Source organism: Asterias rubens, chromosome 17, assembly GCF_902459465.1.
Source record: "Asterias rubens chromosome 17, eAstRub1.3, whole genome shotgun sequence".
NCBI classification, from domain to species: Eukaryota; Metazoa; Echinodermata; class Asteroidea; order Forcipulatida; family Asteriidae; genus Asterias; species Asterias rubens.
In genome coordinates this window covers 2,658,498-2,678,004 of record NC_047078.1, presented here as the reverse complement: position 1 = coordinate 2,678,004, position 19,507 = coordinate 2,658,498, and the positions used below count along the sequence as shown (strand labels likewise).

Sequence of the window (19,507 nt, the reverse complement as noted above, 5' to 3'; positions counted from 1 at the left end):
GACAGGACGCCAGTCCATCGCAGGTTAATCCCCAGCTACCGCTGGTACCCATTTGTACTCCTGGGTGGAGAGAAGCAATTATGGTAAAGTGCCTCTCCCAATGACACAGATGCCGCGATTGATCAGACCAGGAGTCGAACCTTCACTCTGTACATCCCAATTTCATATAGGTGCTTAAGCACACAAAACTAGCTCTAGCTAAGCACAACAAAATTGTACTTACCAGAACTTAAGGTTACCGGCCATACAACCATGTTACCTGTACAACCTGTGACTTGTATCCTGCTCATTTCAGTTAAGCAAAAAATGTTAAGCTTAATTGTTTACAAAATTTTCTCACGTGAGAAAATTTGGTTGTAAAAGTCTCACGTTTTAAGCATGTACGTGAAGTTACCACTTTTCATGCAGGAATAACGTGCAGACGCCATGCGTGAGCATGCAATAAGCACAAAGTGGTGACGTCAACTAGGAACGGCACAATTTTCTAACGTTCACGTTCACGTTTTTGCTCCCGTAACGTGCAGCTAAACCTCCCTAAATTGCGCGTGCTTTGCGTGCGCGCTCAAGGCTTCAGACAAAAGGACGAAGCCTGAAACCGAATCCAAACCCGAAGCCGTGGTTTCGAAAAGGCCATAGACACCATCAAAACAACCTTGCAAACCATGCGCGACTTCCACTAAATCTATTTATAGCCGGACGTGTCAGCCTCGTCACCCATCTGATATCGTCGCCTTCGGGCGGTAATAATTGCAAATATATAACGTGTAATACCCTGGTCTTATATATTTGGATAGCTTCTTGAGACGTGGTTCTTGTCAGTGCAGGCATCTTGTATAAGGGACGTTCAGGTGATCTTATTACATAAATGATGGATTTAGTGATTGGCTTAGGGTGTCACTTATCAACATCAATGTTTGTATGGTAGGGTATGATCGGACGTCGGTAGCTTTAAGATGCTTCATGCGTGCTGGCGCATAACAATAGCATGGAGGGATCTTGATAACCGAAACTTGCCCAATATGTTTTCACATTGGCCATTATTGTTTTATATTGCAGCGTTACTACAGACTGTACACCAAGCGACTTGTCAGCAGTGTCAACAGGAGACGGTTGGAGACCTGACATGGCCTAAGGCGAGTGGGGGAGAAAACGTCACCGTGCAATGCGGTGGAACAGGTAAATAACCATCAGAGGCGTTTGCACCACTCACAATGCAAGCAGGTTTACTTTTTGCATCTAAAATTACAATTTTCTTTTTAAAGTAATTTGGTTTGACCAAAATATACAACAATGAGGCATATCACTCGGTGGGATTATAACCCACGACCTTTGCAATTCTAGAGCAGTGTCTGACCAACTGACCACCAAGATTGCCCTGTAGCAAATGTTTTGTCGAACTAGCTTTGGTAGCATTTGAGAAAAAAAAAAACACCTCCCTGTGGAGTGGGACACCTTGGTTTGTATTTTACAGCCTCCCTCTGTAATGGGAAAAGGCGTACACCTTCGTGTGTATGTGGTTGACTTATTACAAGTTGGGTACAACCGCCCTGATAAAATGTCTTCGAAAGTCCGAAAATAGATCGTCGTTTGAAACACATACCGAGATGATATTGTGTCAAAAGAGCATGACCCAAAAAACCCACCCTAAAACAAAACAATCAATCTTCTTAAAGCCATTCGACACTTTCGGTACATAAAAATAAAGTTACAGATTTACAAATAATTTACAGGGTTTTACAGAAGGTAATGGTGAAAGACTTCTCTTGAAAAATTAGTCCATGAAATGCTTTACTTTTTGAGAACACATTAAAACAATATAAATTCTCGATAGGAAGAATTACGGATTTATTTTAAACGTCATGACACGGCGAAATGTGCGGAAACCAAGGGTGGGTTTTCCCGTTATTTTCTCCCGACTCCGATGACCGATTGAGCTTAATTTTCACAGGTTTGTTATTTTATATATAAGTTGTGATTCACGAAGTGTGGGACTTGGACAATACTGTTTACCGAAAGTGTCAAATGGCTTTAAGACTAATCCAGTTCAGTGTTTGAAACGTCGAGAGAATCACCACGCTTCTCCCGGAAGAGTTTGACTATCTTATGCTTGTTTCTATATGCATTTAGGAGAAGGAGAAGCTATCCGACTTTGTAAAAGTTCTGGGATATGGCATTCCGATATAAACTACACTGGCTGCACTTCACAGGTGCTAGAAGACCTATACATAAGGGTATGTATGATCATTTCTTTCTTGAGTGTTTTATTATCTTACTTAGAGGTTCAATTACAGATTACGCTTTGTCAATGTAGTGCTGATGTGTGGGCAATATATTAAAGGCAGTGGACACTATTGGTAATTACTCAAAATAATTATCAGCATAAAACCTTACTCGGTCACGAGTAATGGGGAGAGGTTGAAAGTATAAAACAATGTGAGAAACGGCTCCCTCCGAAGTAACGTAGTTTCCGAGAAAGAAGTTATTTTCCACAAATTTGGTTTCGATGAGGTATCAAAATCAAGCATCTGAAAGCACACAACTTCGTTTGACAAGGGTGTTTTTTTCTTTCATATTATCTCGCAACTTCGATGACCAATTGAGCTAAAATTTTTACAGGTTTGTTATTTTATACATCAAATGAGAAGACTGGTCTTTGACAATTACCAACAGTGTCCAGTGTCTTTAAAAGTGCTGAAAGGACATCCTTTGCCTTGAAAACGACTAGTAGTCATGCCTACAATCAAAACTCCTTCTCCTGAATGTAACCCTGTGGAGATTTCTGTTAATTTTCCCCTCCTGCGAACCTCCATTAGACTTTCGTAATACACAATTCCCATTGGAGCAGCATGCCCCTCGGTTGTTTACAAGTCCGTATGTTACGAGGAAGTCTTTTTATCCGATCATATGCGATCCCTCAGCCGTTAAATTGATAACGCACGATTTCTGTTGTTAGACTCGTCTCAGGGTGATAATGCAAGGTTTAATTTGCTAGTCTTCTCTCAAGACCACCTTCTCCTCAGCGTTGTAATCGTTCCATTGTTGCGGTTGAAATTATTTACAGGGGGAAAGTCGACTTGAACCCTTCACCTTAGTTATCTTTAATGGAATATCCTTTGTCTGCATACAAAACGGTGCCGACAATTATTACAAACAATGGTTTCACAATTGAGAAAAATCTCGTTGAATTGAAAACATTTTTGTAATTTGTGGGTTTTGTTCTCAAAGATGAAATCGTAAAAGGATCGCAGGAACAGAGAGTCAGATATCAAAACATCTTCAAAAAGAAATTATGATATTATGGTTTTAAACATTTATTTTCCCCCTTTTAAGGGCCCTGCCTTTAAAAGGCACTGGACACTATTGGTACTTCTCAACATAAGAGCTGGTAACATATAACAATTTTACCCAGTCAGTTTCCCTTGTGGTTTATATTGAATATAAAACATTGTGAGAAATGGCTCCCTCTGAAGTAACGTAGTTTTTGAGAAAGAGGTAATTTCTTTATCCCTGATGCAAATTTAACATATATTATATCGTTGCGGTGCCCGCTGCCGAAACGTGGGATTTGAACTGCCTCTAGCTGCCGGGCAACCTCGGTAGTCTAGTTGGTAGGACACTGCTCTGGAATTGCAAGGGTCGTGGGTTCGAGTCCCACCCGAGTAACATGCCTGTGATATGTTTTCACATGACTCGGGAAAGTACTGAGTATACAGTGCTAACACACATCGGTGTATGGGTAAAAACCAAAATTAATAGGTAATTTCTCACTCAAAATACTACTAGACTTCAGCTGAATCCGTCTATTATCCATCTGAAATCACACATAGCAAGGCAACAAGGGTGTTTTTTATTTCTTTAATTATTCTCTTACAATTAATTCGATGACCATGAATTCAGCCCAAATTTCCACAGGTTTATGCATAAGTTGGGATACACATAAAGTGAGGATACTGTTCTTTGACAATTACCAAAGATGTACAGGGGTCGATTTCACAAAGAGTTAGGACTCGTCTAATCTCGAGTTAGGACGAGTAACTCTTCCTAACTTAGGATTAATCTTAAGGTCTGCATGCTACAGTGCAGGGTTGGGACTCGTCCTAAGTCCTAAGATTAATCTTAAGTTAGGAAGAGTTTTGTGAAATCGACGGCAGTGCCATTAAATGCGCACCAACATAGGCCTGTCCACAGGGGGAGTGTGTAATGTAGATGTAAGTGTCTTTGTGTACGCCCATGAGTGGCTCAGAGACTTCATCTCTTGTCACTGTTTGGTCGGATCGATGCGACCTTTGCGCAATCAGTATCTTTCGCGGCTTTTTCCCTGCGTGAATTACAAAATGAATTCCAAGATGTTTAGAGTAAAAGGCAAAGTGCATGACCACTGTCAAGGGACGAACACATTTGCCGAGTCTGATGTGTCATTGTTGCTTTTGTGCCTTCGGTTTTTATTTGAGTCCTTTCTTAAAGGCACTGAACACGTTTGGTAATTACTCAAAAACTTAAACAAATAAAACTTACATGGTGACGAGCAAAGGAGAGCTGTTGATATTATAAAACATTGTGACAAACAACAGTTCTCTCTGAAGTAACGTAGTTCCTGAGAACGAGGTAATTGTCCACTGAAATGATTAAATCTGAGAAAGACTGGGCCTGAAGCCTATCTAGTAAACACATTTTGTGCAAAAAGGTGTGTTTTCTTTCATTATTCTCTTGCAACTTCGATGACCAATATTGAGCCCAAATTTTTCACAGAGTTGTCATTGTATGCATATGGTGGGATAAACAAAGTGAGACAAATTGTCTTTGACAATATTACCAAAGGGGTCCAGTGTCTTTAATGGCTTATGATCTTCCGTTAAAAGTGCATAAACTACCGTTGCCAAGAAGCGGACTATGACCGCTTGGAGCAGTGGGGCTCTAGATCAAATACTGCCCGTACTTGGCTGAGCTATTAACGCGTTTTCGTTACGGGCATTTTGATCCGTTATCTGGGAGTTTTAAGGCTGGATGTGTTAGAGTTTATCAATCATTAAGTGGTTTTTAAAATGTCAAGGAAACAATTAAATAAAGTGCTGGGAGCACTGAAGGACTGTGACCGATGACCATAATGATTGTAAAAGAAATCAGGCTTTTGGTTTGTTTGATTTTTTTTCTTGACTGATTGATTTCTGATCAAACCGGGACTTTCTGTCACAAATGGGATTGTAAAAGATCAATATTAATTTTTTAAATGAGCAGGCTCTTGATCTTTTTTGATGACAGATTTGTTATCCTTGCTCGTAATTTTGCCCCCCCCCCCGAAAAAAAAAAAATGAAGATAATTGTCTAAATATATATGTATAAGAGAGGTTTCTGCTTAAAAGGCGCACTAATCTAAAAATTGATCAGTATATTTTATTGGATTTTCTGATACCCTTCTGTTGCATTAAGGTTGGGTTTTTTTATTTAAAAAAGAAAAGAAAAAAAGGAGTATATTATTAGCAAACAAAATAGTATCTTACATTAAAAAACTACGTTTTTAGACACATAACCTATTTTGGAAAGGAGGAAAAAAGAGGAAATTACACATTTCAGATGTAACTGAGGCAAAGCAGATTAAAATAACAGTGTCTGAATGTCCCTCCCCTAAACAACAACGACACATTATTACAAATATAAGTACATAATATAAAAAAAACAAAAAAAAAAAAACATCCCGACCTTAACTCTAAAACAAAATGAAAATATTATATGATTTGATGCAATGAGGAATTGCATCAATATACATTTGGTTTTCGTAAACACCTTGCGTATATCTACCAGCCAGGTAGAGTTTGTTCTTAGAGAACTGTCTTGTGTTCTAATCACAAATGGTATTTAACATAATGGTTAAAAGCCCACAAAACGAACTTCGCACAGACGAAGTAAATTATTTTTTACCCTCATCTTAAATCAGTTATACGGTCCTAGTTTGAAATTTAATTATAACTCCAGACTCGAGGTTTCCCTCAAAAAAATTCCAATTAATCAAGAATCAAATCCAAAATCAAATAGCACACAAGAAAGCCAAGATAATGAACACGCTCTTAGCCTTTGTGCTGGAAAATGCGAAGGACGCATTGGCCCCCAGAATAAAAGAAAATGTAGTAGGAATTAGAAGAGAAGCCGCTTTTGTTCCTTGCCCTTTGGTTTTATGAGTCGCTAGGCACTGCACAATGGATCTCTAGCGACGAACATGTCGGTTAAGAGGCATAACGTGCACCACTAATGGACCTTCGTGGACAATATTTGGTTACAATCCATCTTGTCATGTTTCATTTTTTTATGACTTGTTCCAGCTGTTCTCTTTGAAAAGAAACAAAGGTCGCTACAAATTAATTGCAAGAGCGGCTGTTTTTGTCCTGTTTTTTTTTTTATGGGAAAAAGAGATGATTACACAGACTGTGTGCAATTGCGTAACCATGGCAACGTGACCAGCCTTTAGGGATCAAACTCGGTGTGTTGGTATTACATTGATGACGTCATTTAAACCAAACCCTTGTTTCATTGTATTATAGTTTGTATTCAACCCCCAATTTTTTGGGGGAGGTGTTGCAGGGATCACATTAATTAATGCAGTAGGATATCATCAATAAAACAATGTCATCAAATATTCGCAACATCCAAGTAATAATTAAACACAAACATTGGCCACGCAGTGGGGAAAAGGGTTATGCAGTTTTAAGTCTTATAAGACTGATTGAATAAGATTAATTGATTGATTTAGGACATAATGACAGAACAAATTAACAACTTGATGGTCTCCTGACGATGACTAGAGCAAGCTAGTCAAAACGTTGAGACCTATGCAAGAACTGGCGATCTGCGGTAGTGCAGTTAATTACGATCCTTTAAGCTGAAGTTTTCTATACCTTCCGCCCGGGTAGTAGTTAAAGACACTGGACACTATACTATATTGGCTATTGTCAAATACCAGTCTTCGAACTTGGTGTATATCAACATATGCGTAAAATAACAAACCTGTGAAAATTTGAGCTCGATTGGTCGTAGGAGTTGCGAGATAACTATGAAAGAAAAACACACCATTGTCACACGAAGTTGTGTACTTTTAGATGGTTGATTTCGAGACCTCAAATTCTAAACTTGAGGTCTCGAATTCAAATTCGTGGAAAATTACTTCTTTCTCGTAAACTATGTCACTTCAGAGGAAGCTGTTTCTCACAATGTTTTATGCTATCCACCTATCCCCATTACTCGTTACCAAGTGAGGTTTTATGATAATAATTGTTTTGAGTAATTACCAATATAGTTGTCCACTGCCTTTAAAAAGCAAGACAGTTCCTTTCAGAACTGAGAAGTCTCCCGAACATTAGCCTTGATCAAGGCGCTCGAACATCTGATAAATCTACTCCGAGGCGAGGTAGTAGAATAAAGCAAGACAGTTCTCTAAGAACAAACTCTACCTGGCAAGTAGATACACACATGGTGTTACCACAAACCAAATATAAAGCAAGACAGTTCTCTTAGAACAAACTCTACCTGGCAAGTAGATACACACATGGTGTTACCGCATACCAAATATAAAGCAAGACAGTTCTCTAAGAACAAACTCTACCTGGCAAGTAGATACACACATGGTGTTACCGCATACCAGCTGTAGATGCGTCCCTAAAGCAATTATCCACAACAGTATCTAATGACAAATTGTTGTATACTAAAATGTTTAATTACAGACGTGGAACGCAAGCTCTAACGTCACTACCCTTGAGGAAATCTCGCGAGAGTTGGAGGTTGAGACCAATGGCGGGGGTAACTTCTATTCCGGGCAGCTTGCACAGTGTGTGCAGATTTTACAGGTTATTCTTAATGCTGGTGCATTGAATACGCTGTCCGGGACAGTGGATACTACAGTAGCTGATAGCCTCATCAAGGTTAGAAACATTTAGTTTGGAGAAGAAATCTAGATTATTACCACCAAAGTATCACTTAGGTTTTGCGCATGTTGGGAAAGAGGTGCTGTGTGACTTTGGAAGTTGGTAGAAGAAATCTAGATCGTTACCACCAAAATATCACTTACGAGGTTTTACGCATGTTGGGAAAGAGTTGCTGTGTGATTTCGGAAGTTGGTCGAAGAAATCTAGATCATTACCACCAAAGTATCACTTAGGTTTTGCGCATGTTGGGAAAGAGTTGCTGTGTGACTTCGGAAGTTGGTAGAAGAAATCTAGATCATTACCACCAAAGTATCACTTACGAGGTTTTACGCATGTTGGGAAAGAGGTGTGTGACTTCGGAAGTAAAGATTTGCATCAGTCGAGAGTATGACTGGGGTTAGCGAACTTTCTCATTCGTGTGAATCATGGACCGAGCACTTTGATGTACACTCATTATTCACTGTACAAAGTGGATGCCTATAAATGCCAATATCAAACTAACTTTACTGTCATTTGGGACATTAGTGTTGCAGTTTCAAAGATCTCTTTGTGGAATAAAACAGCTCTGAAGCTGGCACGTGTTGGTAAAATCATCGAAAACAGTTTCATTAAAGGAAAACGTTGCCTTGGATCGGTCGAGTTGGTCTTTGAAAAGCGTTTTGTAACCGTTTTTTATGAAATGCACATGGGTAGAAAGATGTTGTAAAAGTAGAATACAATGATCCACACAAACATGTTTCAAAATTGCACGGTTTTCCTTTTCCGTCGACTAAAAGGGTCGGCCATAAATGGCCGACCGTGTTAGTTCGCACAACAAAAAGAAACCCGTGCAATTTCGAGGCATGTGTGTGTGAATCATTGTATTCTACTTTTAAAACCATAAACTTTTTCCAACCATATGCATTTTATAAACAACGCTTACAAACGCTTTTAATAGACCAACTCGTCCGATCCTAGGCAACGTGTTCCTTTAATTGTGAAAGACCATTAAATATTTTGTTCATACATAAATCGTCTTTGACAGGCAAGCTAAAAGCTAAAACATGTTATCAAATAATATTGAACACAATCATGTTCTAAATGTATGTACTATATTGTGAGCGGCCAACAATTATTTTGTTGACACATAAATCTTCTATGACAGGCAGGCAAGCTCAAAGCATTTCCTATGTGCTTCTAGTAATAGTTCGAGACACAATGTCTATTGGGGGCGAGGCTTGCAGTGTAATTACGTCACACTTACGTATGAGACATGAATACTTATGTAAATTATGTTGTTCTATTTCACTGCAGAATGTACTGGACGCAGCTGATAATCTTTTAAATGCAGAATTATTTGCCTCAATGTGGAGCAACATCCATCAGGTAAGATGGTTCTGTTTTATCAAACTCCCATTGTTTACATTTTTGTCTTTCTATTCTGGTTTTGTTGTTGCTCTGTTAACGTATTGTTATTATTGGCCGGAGCTTTTGCCTGCCATTTATCTTTGAAAGGATAGAGTTCAGAAGCATATTGTTAATCTTGGTATTGGAAAGTTAGAATCAACTGAATACTGTAAAAACTGGAGTTGTTAATTGAGACCATGAGTGTTGTCACATATACAAAATAATAATAATAATAATAATAATAATAATAATAATAATAATAATAATAATAATAATAATAATAATAATAATAATAATAATAATAATAATAATAATAATAATATAATAATAATAATAATAATAATAATAATAATAATAATAATATAATAATATAATAATAATAATAATAATAATAATAATAATAATAATAATAATAATAATAATAATAATAATAATAATAATAATAATAATAATAATAATAATAATAATAATAATAATAATAATAATAATAATAATAATAATAATAATAATAATAATAATAATAATAATAATAATAATAATAATAATAATAATAATAATAATAATAATAATAATAATAATAATAATAATTATTCTTCATAGAGGGTGTTTGAGCGTGAAACCAGGCTTTCTGCTTGTGCCTGTTTCCACCCATCTTTGCTGAGATGTAGAACAAAGAGCCATTCTAACAGTTTTATTCCACGTGCTGCATCTCGTTGGAACTCTTTGCCTGGTGTATATTTTCCTCTATCAACAATTCAACACGGACCAACCTGTGGTCTTTGTTATGCGAGCAGTACTAAACTCTGCGCAGTTGAAATTGATTACAACCCACATTTTATTTATGGGGGAAAAATACAACAGAGTCCGGTAATTGAAATGGAAAACTTCACAAGTTGATTTGTGACATCCTTTCATAAAAGCTTTGAGTACTGTATTGATTCATGTCCCCCTCGTAAAAGCAGTAAATAAATGAGGATTTGTTTTTAACCAACCACATAGGCCTACGTTTGTACAAGGTTCCACCATTAACAATGCACTGGGCAGCAACTTTAAGGGGATACCGTTGGTTTCTAGAAGAATAAATGGTAGTCATTTTTGTTACAATGGGGGCCGTCTGGGTAAAAATTGGGGAATTGTGCATTTGAAGATACAAGCATGGCATTTGACACACACAGTCAGAGTGTGTAACGAGAAAGAAGATAATTAACTAATAAAGGGCTATTTGTTATGAAAACACAAAAATAAACAAAGCTAGTCACATTTTGATATTTTGTCACAATTGAAAATATCTGGTGGTCGGCTTGTATAAAAAGCTCAGATACATGGGCAAGGACACTTGAAGAGGAATTGGATTAGGACACTCTTACAGAAACACCAAATAACCTGTCTCTCAACTGATCACCTGGTCACCAAAACATGAACGGAGAAGACAAAAGCCAGGATATTTTACAGGGGGTGTAGTTGCCAGGGACATCGGGGTGCTTTCAACTGATCCTCTTAACTTAATAAGGGATATACAAGAATGGCCATTTCTCAACATGATTCCAAACTCGTTCGACTAGAAAGATATAAGAGTGCGTTGGTGAGAGGGGGATATAAAAACACTTTGCAATGGGCGGTCTTTTAGTTTAGGCTGATACATTTCGTTACCAGTAAAAATTGGGTGTTTCCAAGCTGATCCTACAATAAAATAAAGTGTATAAGGGATAAACATGAATGAGCAAATCTCAACATTATTCAAAACTCGGTCGACTATTACAGAGAGAAAGTGCATGAGAGCTGAGGGATAGAGAAAGATAAGTATTAAAGCTTTGCATTAAGCGGGCTTTCAGTATTAGAAAAACCGTAATTGGTAACGAGTATTGGGGATAGGTTGATGGTATAAAACATTGTGAGAAACGGCTCCCTCTGAAGTGACGTAGTTTTCGAGAAAGAAGTAATTTGATCTCGAGACCTCAGATCTAGAATTTGAGGTCTCGAAATCAAGCATCTGAAAGCACACAACTTCGTGTGAAAAGGGTGTTTGTTGTTATGCATATGTTGAGATACATCTGTGAAGACTGGTCTTTGACAATTACCAATAGTGTCCAATGTCTTTAAAGCTTTGCAATGAGAGGGCTTTCAGTTTAAACGACACATCACATCAAAAGAGAGAACCAAAAACTCGAGAGAGAGAAAGGCATTAACAATGATTGACGACCCTGTGACCTAGTTTACCCATAGGTCTCTGTCCTTACTCTATGGTTTACCCATCAGTCAAAATGTAAATCTTCAAGGATGTTGAAACACGGGCCATTTTTTGATGACACTTGACGCCCTCTTGAACGAAAGTCATGAATATAATAGTGTGTTTAGTGTCGCTGACTGCAGCCATAACAGATTGAAAAAAACCCTAGGCGAGGAGGGTACTGGTATTAGATTATTCCAGCGATCAAATTACAACATGGTATAAATAAATGTTCTTCAAGTAGAGGAGACTCGTGGACGATTAAAGGGGATGTAAGGTTTGGAATATCATTCGTAAATTTAATGGCGATACAACTTTTGGTTACACAGAAGCAAACAGCAGCGAAGCGCTTAGCAAAACTCTTCTGTGAAGTCAAAAGAAAAAAAGTGAATGAAGGCCTATTATTCTAACTCTAGAGGTATACAAGGATCTTTTCTTCCAGAATATGCCTCCGGTAAACAAGAAATTTAACAAGTTTAATTTATCAACACTAGTCTGTGGAGAAAAACTTAGGAAACAAAGTGTATTTAAATGTCTGTGTCTTATCTAGTTAAAGGTAAAAGGTTGTTTTTCTTTTAGAATGCACCTAGGTAAACAACAATGATTTCCATTACGGAAATTTTGACGAAAATATAATTAACAAACACAAACAAAACAATTGAAGGAATTTACTCAATTTAGTTTATCAAAACTATTCTGTGAAGTCAAAAAATGTATGTATATATCACATCTTATTTAGAGGTAACGGTATGTTTTTTTTCTTCAAGAATGTACCTAGTAAACAGAAGATTGAAATATCAAAACTATTTTGTGATGAAAACTATAGGAAACCAAATTTTATTTATACCGCTGCAGTGTCTTATTCTAATTTTATAGATAATGACATCCTGTTTAAAAAAAAAAAAACAAAAAAAAAAAGGAAGAAAAATCATTAATTTAAGAATGCTGTCCCTTTTAATACCATATCCTCGAAATAAGCATCATGTACGGTCGTTAATAAGAAAAAATATTATAATTTAAATGAGAATTGGTAATTGCTTCGCTGCTCATTACACTCTATTCCTTCTCATGACTAAGCTATTGTATTATTTAACGATGATGTAAAACTTCCCTGTGGCTGAATGGGCTGGGTGTGTGCAAGGCTACAGATACAGATATGGATACGGATACGTCAGCATTTTATGTGTACTACGTCATCACTCTGTGTGTAAGTTCATGTGACGCGTAACCGCGGCTTTTGTGTTTTTGAAAACTGTTTCAGAAAATATTCACCTCAACGCAAACAGCCGAGTTTGGTTGCTACACCAAAATTAAGGAAAGTGTGATGCGAGTTGGAAATTGTGCATGGTTTTTCACTATTTGCTCCTGACTAAAACAACAGATTAAGCCCAATTTTTCACAGGTTTGTTATTCCATTTGCATGGTTGATCACACAACACATGAACTGATGTCTGTGACTGTTTTGTCAGCTCTACGAATCCTTACCTTTCAGCCACTTGCGTTATCGCAAACACACATTCTTTGCAATACAGAATAATGTTTGAAACATAAGATTTGTATCTTTCTAGCCACGGAAAAGATACTCACACTACATTAAAAAAAAAAAAAAAAAAGAGAGTGTAAAACAGAAATTACTATTAATAGTGCTCCTAGAAGAATGCATTTTTTGCTCATAAAATCGAAACCCGATATCTGTGCTCTTACACAATCTAAATCTAAACTAGACTAGAAACACTTTACACCATACCATCAAGATACGTTTACAAGATACCATCAACATTTAACGGAGATGGAGGAGGGGAGTGTTCTCTCGGCCCCAACCAAAAACACCCGATCAGAAGCTCAAGTATCCCCGAAGAGTCTTGCGGAGGAAGTACGAGTCTTTCCCGCTCTCACACCGCAGGCTGTTATGTATTCTTATCGGATGTCCCCGGATTCCCAATCGGGAAAGATGAGATATCTCACGGGATTGTTTTAACGCTCGAGAGGCTTGCGGCATTTCTCCATACTATTTATTATACTAGCTATTGCTGTTACATTACACTACTAAGACTCTTTGAAGCATATTTTTTGGGGGTTCTTTTCTTCAAAGGGGGAGACATGTAAAGATTGGATGGGGGTATTTGGTGCCTGGGTTGCAAATCGTGAAAAATACCATTTAAGTATAAGAGATGGAATCGGTTAAAGTTGAGTTAAATCAAAATTGAAACGTACATTTAAATTTTTGTTTTCACTTCTTATTTTACAACATGGTTATGTAAAGAGTATGCCTTGTTTGGAATTTTAAACTGAGTGTATGAGTTGCAAATCGTAAAATATGCCATTGGGTTGTGAAATGGACTAATGGTATATGCTACCCATCCTTACCACTGAAAACTGAAATTTATCGGGGAGATAACGAGAGAGGGTTGTCATTTTGGCAGTTATTACAATAAATGCCTATCATAAAAGAGTTCGCGTTGGTCACATAAGCGTTACAAAACCTATTTTGTCCGACTTGTCCTTATTTATTTTAGCAATAACTCAATAACTAATGATGTATCTTTTATTTGTCATATTTTCTTAGTACAAAGACGGCGAATTGTTTCTGACATTCTTACAAGATCTGGAAGGATTTGGTGAGAATGTTACGTCATACCTAATCAGGGTGAACCATCAACCTCTGAAGCTGTCGTTCATGCAAACCACACACTTTAGTAAGTCTTTCAAAGTTACATTTCTTTTTAAAATATTAATGATTTTGTCTAAGTGTTCCTTGATTTAAATTCATTTTCTTTTATTTTAATTCAAATTCAATTCGGCCTCTGGCAATGACTTTTGATCTGTTTTACGCCTTTAATAAACCAATAAACAATTTAAGGATTGGGTACTTTGTGTAACACAAAACACAATGTCCACAGATTTACATTAAACGTACACCGTGAGTCAGCAAGTCATATTTTCGGGGAAGCGATCTACTATTTGGTAAACCTTAAATGCAATTTTCATTGCATTCGCTACTTCTGTCTACTATGGAGCAAGTTAGTTTGGGCATGGGATCTATCCTGGAATGACATCACACTGCATAGTTGCTGTAGTGTATGCAGACTCAGTGATCTATTTATAGAATAGGATGTCATTGTTTCACGCGAGATCTCGTTGTACGAGAGCTCCGTTGTTTTGCTTGTTGTTTACCACGTGACAATGTTTTTGACTGAGCGCCTGACAGCAGCCACTCAAATCAGCTCTGTGTTTGTTTGCTAATTTCTTAGTATATTGCTCAATTTGTGTTTTTATTCTTATACAACTGAATTTGTTACTACACCTGGAATCTACAGGACTTTTTCTGTGTATCCTGGAGTCATCTGAATTGTGAAAATAGTGTTTTTCTGTTGGAAATTTTCACTGTCTCAGCTGAGAATTCTGGTGTATAAAGCTTACACACACTTAGGTGGCTGCATCCTATGCAGTCATCCACCTAGTCCATGGACATTGTTCGCCCATCTGGGGACAATGGAGGTAAGTATCCTTTTCATTCTTTCTCTGCTTGCTAGACCATTGTACTGTACTGACTCATCTGTGGTCAGCTTTGTTCCATCAGCATCAATTGTGTCTGGTGCTTGCATCCTGCCAAAGACACATCTAGGCCTCATCCACCATCGAAGATATCTGAAATGCCCTGTTTCTTACTATGACAACTCCCCAGCCACTTTTCATTTGGAAATTGTGATGTTTGGTGACATTGCTGTAAATCCCGGCCCTGAAGGTGTAAATAACTCAAACTCAGCAGAAGCTAGTCCAAACTCTGCAAATTCCTACTCGCGGAACAAGCTTCTAAGTCTCCGCTATGCCCCATCCACACGTGCTACAACTCTGCTGCCTTCCTGTATGTTATCATTACAGAACCTTGGCCTTTTTGTAAATCCCAGCACTGTTTACCGACCTACACATCGTGGTAAAAAAGCTGGTCGCCGTAGAACTGTTCATAAACCCCCTGTACCCGAAGTTACACTCCCTTCTGTTCCAGTACCAGTGACTACAGCCAAATCTCAACTCAGCCTTTGTGTTCTAAACACACAGTCCATCTGTAACAAGTATGACGATTTTGCTGATTTTGTTCTGCAAAAAGATCTGGACCTTGTTGCCGTTTCAGAAACATGGCTTAGACCAGACGACAACTTAACATGTCGTCAATGTACGCCTGCTGGCTACTACTTTCATCACATCCCAAGACCTCACAAGACTGGTGGAGGAGTTGCAATACTGTACAGATCTACTTTATCTGTCTCTGTGAAAAGTAATGACGTCCAGTACACAACTTTTGAATCTCTTCATGCTGAAGTTTCCGGAAACTCTAAATCTGTTCGACTTGTCATTGTATACAGACCTGAAAGGGATTCAAACGGCCAACATGTGACTTTCTCAAGTTTTCTAAGGGAGTTTGAGAATTTGATTTTGGAATATCTGCTTCATCCATCGGAAATCATTATCACCGGCGACTTTAACATTCATGTTGATGACGTCCACAACACCAATGCAAACCAGTTTAAGCATCTACTTCAAGCTTTTGGTCTTACCCAGCATATCAAGGAGCCAACTCATCGTCTCGGTCATTGCTTGGATCTTGTCATAACTCGTGATATCTCCCCACCAATTGCCTCAAACTTTATTATTCTACCTGGATTATCTGACCATTATGCAGTCATGTGTAACTTGAGTCTGTGCAAGCCCAAAGTCCCAACCGTCACTATAAAGAGCCGACAATGGAAACATGTGAATTCTCCCGAAGTGTTCCACGACATAGGCACTCATTTAGCAAATCTAGAAGTTGATCATGACTGCTTGGATTCCTATGTCAGCCAATATGAGAGTACAGTCAGTGACATCTTGGATAAATACGCACCTTGGAAAACGAGATCAGTCAAGGTCCGAACTGAAGTCTCCTGGTTCAATGATGATATTCGTACAGCGAGAAAGATCTGTCGTCAACTGGAGCGGAAGTGGCGGAAAAATGGCAAATTGGCAACACAACGACAAGAATATCGCAACCAATGTAAAGTAGTTAGGAATTTGATCAACCAGGCAAAGATCATCCATTATTCATCTCAAGTACAAGAATCCTCAGGAGATCAAAAGAAGCTCTTCAAGATAATTGGTAAGTTGTTGCTCAAACCCAAAACCCCTGTCCTTCCATCCACCTACAATAACCAGGACTTAGCAAACGAGTTCCAGAAATTCTTTGTCACCAAGATTTCAGACATCCGCTCATCATTTTCATCAGTCCCTTACAACGTGCCGCAGACATTGCCACATCTTCAACCAGAGTGTAGACTATCTGTGTTTGAGCCTGCCACTGTTGCTGAGATTCAAAGGGTTATTATGAAATCTCCTTCAAAATCCTGTGAGCTGGATCCAGTATCAACATCCATGATAAAGCAAAACATTGGTATATTTGTACCCTACATCACTAAGCTTGTAAACGAATCTCTCAGTTCCGGTTGTTTCCCCGATAGCCTCAAAGTTTCCTACATCAGGCCGCTCATCAAGAAACCAAACCTGGACAAGGAGATATTTAAAAACTACAGACCGGTTGCAAACTTAAAATATCTTGGAAAAGTCATCGAACGAGTAGTGTCATCACGTATTTCTGATCACATTCATACTTTCAACCTGTCCGACGTGTTCCAGTCAGCATACAAGCCTTTCCATGGGACCGAGGCTGCACTAGTCCGTGTGAGCAACGATATTCTCTCTTCTATGGACAATGGTAACCTTACAGCACTAGTCCTGCTAGACCTGAGTGCTGCTTTTGACACTGTTGATCATAACATCCTTCTCTCTCGGCTCCAGAATCACCTTGGCATAGAGGACACAGCCCTAGCATGGTGCAAATCGTATCTCCACAATAGAACTCAGCATGTATGTATTGGCACTGCGATATCCGACCCTGTTGTTTTGAACTACTCTGTGCCACAGGGGTCGGTACTCGGCCCGCAGTGGTTTACGCTGTACACTTTACCGATTCGTGACATCATCCTCAAATTTAATCTGAATTACCATGTGTACGCAGACGACACTCAGCTATACATCACGTTTAAATCTTCTCAAGAAAACGCCAATGCATCTATCGCAAGACTTGAGAAATGCATCCAAGAGATTCGACGTTGGACACAACAAAACTTCCTGAAGTTAAATGATGATAAGACAGAGTTCCTTTTATTTGGGTCACGTCAACAGTTAACTAAGGTTTCAGTGCCATACATCTCCATCGGTGATGCTCGGATAGCTCCCTCGCTAAAAGCTCGGAACTTGGGGGTTATTTTTGATTCATCGATGACACTTCAGCCACACATCAACAATATTGTTCGTTTATCATCATATCACATCAGGAATATAGGTAAGATTCGCAAGTACTTGGATAAAAGTGCCACTGAAAAGGTCATTCACGCATTTGTTACTTCTCGTCTTGACAACGGCAATGCTCTTCTATACAGTCTACCTAACAACCAGATTTCCCGACTTCAACGGCTCCAAAATACTGCTGCCCGCATTGTGACACTGTCTAGAAAATCCTGTTCTATCACCCCCATTCTGAAACAACTACACTGGCTCCCTATCTCTCAACGAATCATCTTCAAGCTGATGCTCATTGTCCACAAAGCTCTAAATGGCAAGGCTCCCCACTATATTTCTGAACTGCTTCAAGTTTACACTCCATCAAGGAATCTTCGATCAAGTTCCATGCTTCTCCTCATTGAACCCAAGTCTCGACACTCATGGGGTGACAGGTCTTTTTCTTCAGCCGCGCCACGCATCTGGAACTCTCTACCACTTAATCTTCGATCTTGTGTTTGTACCGCAAAATTCAAGTCTCTTCTCAAAACTTATCTTATGTCACAGGTTTTCAATGACTAATTTTGTTGTGTCTGTTTTTCTTTGTGTTTTGTTTTTGTTTTTGTTTTGGTTTTACTGCGCCTTGAACACCCAGCAGGGTGGATATGTGCGCATTACAAGTCTTATTATTATTATTATTATTATTGAATAGAACCCGAGTATTGACGCAACGTTACACCCGTTTCCTTGTCTGTTATTCGGGACTTTTCGTTTTCGACGACGGATGGTTCTGCGACGGTTGTTCAGCTAAACGTTGTCGTTTTCAGCACAACGAAGATTCATCCCAAGTACTGTTGTAGAAATTGAGGGACGACCATCCTCAAAGCCGACGCATGCGCAGATGACGCCAAATGTCATATTTACCGTCGCAGAACTATCCGTCGTCGAAAACGAAAAGTCCCTATTACCTATATTGACGACGTAAGAACACAGCAGTTGCTGTAATGACAAAATCTAAAATTAGCCCACTTAAATTTTCGTCCGTCTATTCCACCAACAATAGTTAGTCGTGATGGCTCAAACAAAAAATAGATAAAATGAGAAAACCGGTAAGCTTGAAAGTGCACAAACCACTTGCTTTTTGCTATATTTGGTAAAAGGTTCATTTATGGTGGCAGATGATCTGTTTAACACCCTTGAAAACATTTCCATTTCAGAAGATTAATTAGTAACTTAGACAACTTTTTAGTCTCCCTTAAATACCCTAATGGTCTAAACGAACCTGAACTGCTCAATTGATCCGGAAATAGTTTTGTTTGCTTTTTTCCCCCGAACTTGATGACGCTCTTTTAAAGGCAGTTACTAATAATACATTGTATACTCAAACAAATTGTTAGCATGAAATCTTACTTGGTAACAAGCAATGGAGAGCTGTTGGTAGTATAAAACATTGTAAGAAACGGCCCCATCTGAAGAAATGCAGTTTTTGAGAAAGAAGTACTTTCCACGAATTTGATTTATAGACCCCAAAATTATATTTTGAGGCCCGAAATCAAGGTGTGAAAATTTGAGCTCAATATTGGTCGAAGTTGCGAGATAATAATGAAGAAAAAAACACCCTTGTCACAGTAAGTTGTGTGCTTTCAGATGCTTGATTTCGGGACCTCAAATT

The 19,507-nt window shown here is 38.3% G+C and overlaps 1 protein-coding gene and 1 non-coding gene across 3 annotated transcripts in view; both read left to right on the top strand.

The window, feature by feature from the left end:
* Positions 1 to 19,507, top strand: part of LOC117301670 (adhesion G protein-coupled receptor L3-like) — a 41,910-nt gene that overhangs the window by 3,449 nt on the left and 18,954 nt on the right. Inside the window, exons 2-6 of one of the 2 annotated variants that reach the window (XM_033785701.1) lie at positions 1,057 to 1,176; positions 2,134 to 2,231; positions 7,710 to 7,907; positions 9,204 to 9,275; positions 14,090 to 14,219. In XM_033785701.1, the coding sequence (XP_033641592.1) occupies positions 1,057 to 1,176; positions 2,134 to 2,231; positions 7,710 to 7,907; positions 9,204 to 9,275; positions 14,090 to 14,219 (618 nt within the window). Of the gene's footprint in view, positions 1 to 1,056; positions 1,177 to 2,127; positions 2,232 to 7,709; positions 7,908 to 9,203; positions 9,276 to 14,089; positions 14,220 to 19,507 lie in introns of both variants that reach the window. The other variant, XM_033785700.1, reaches the window with a different exon arrangement.
* Trnas-gga lies at positions 3,591 to 3,663 on the top strand. The gene has a single exon. It is a non-coding gene; the product is annotated as a tRNA-Ser (tRNA).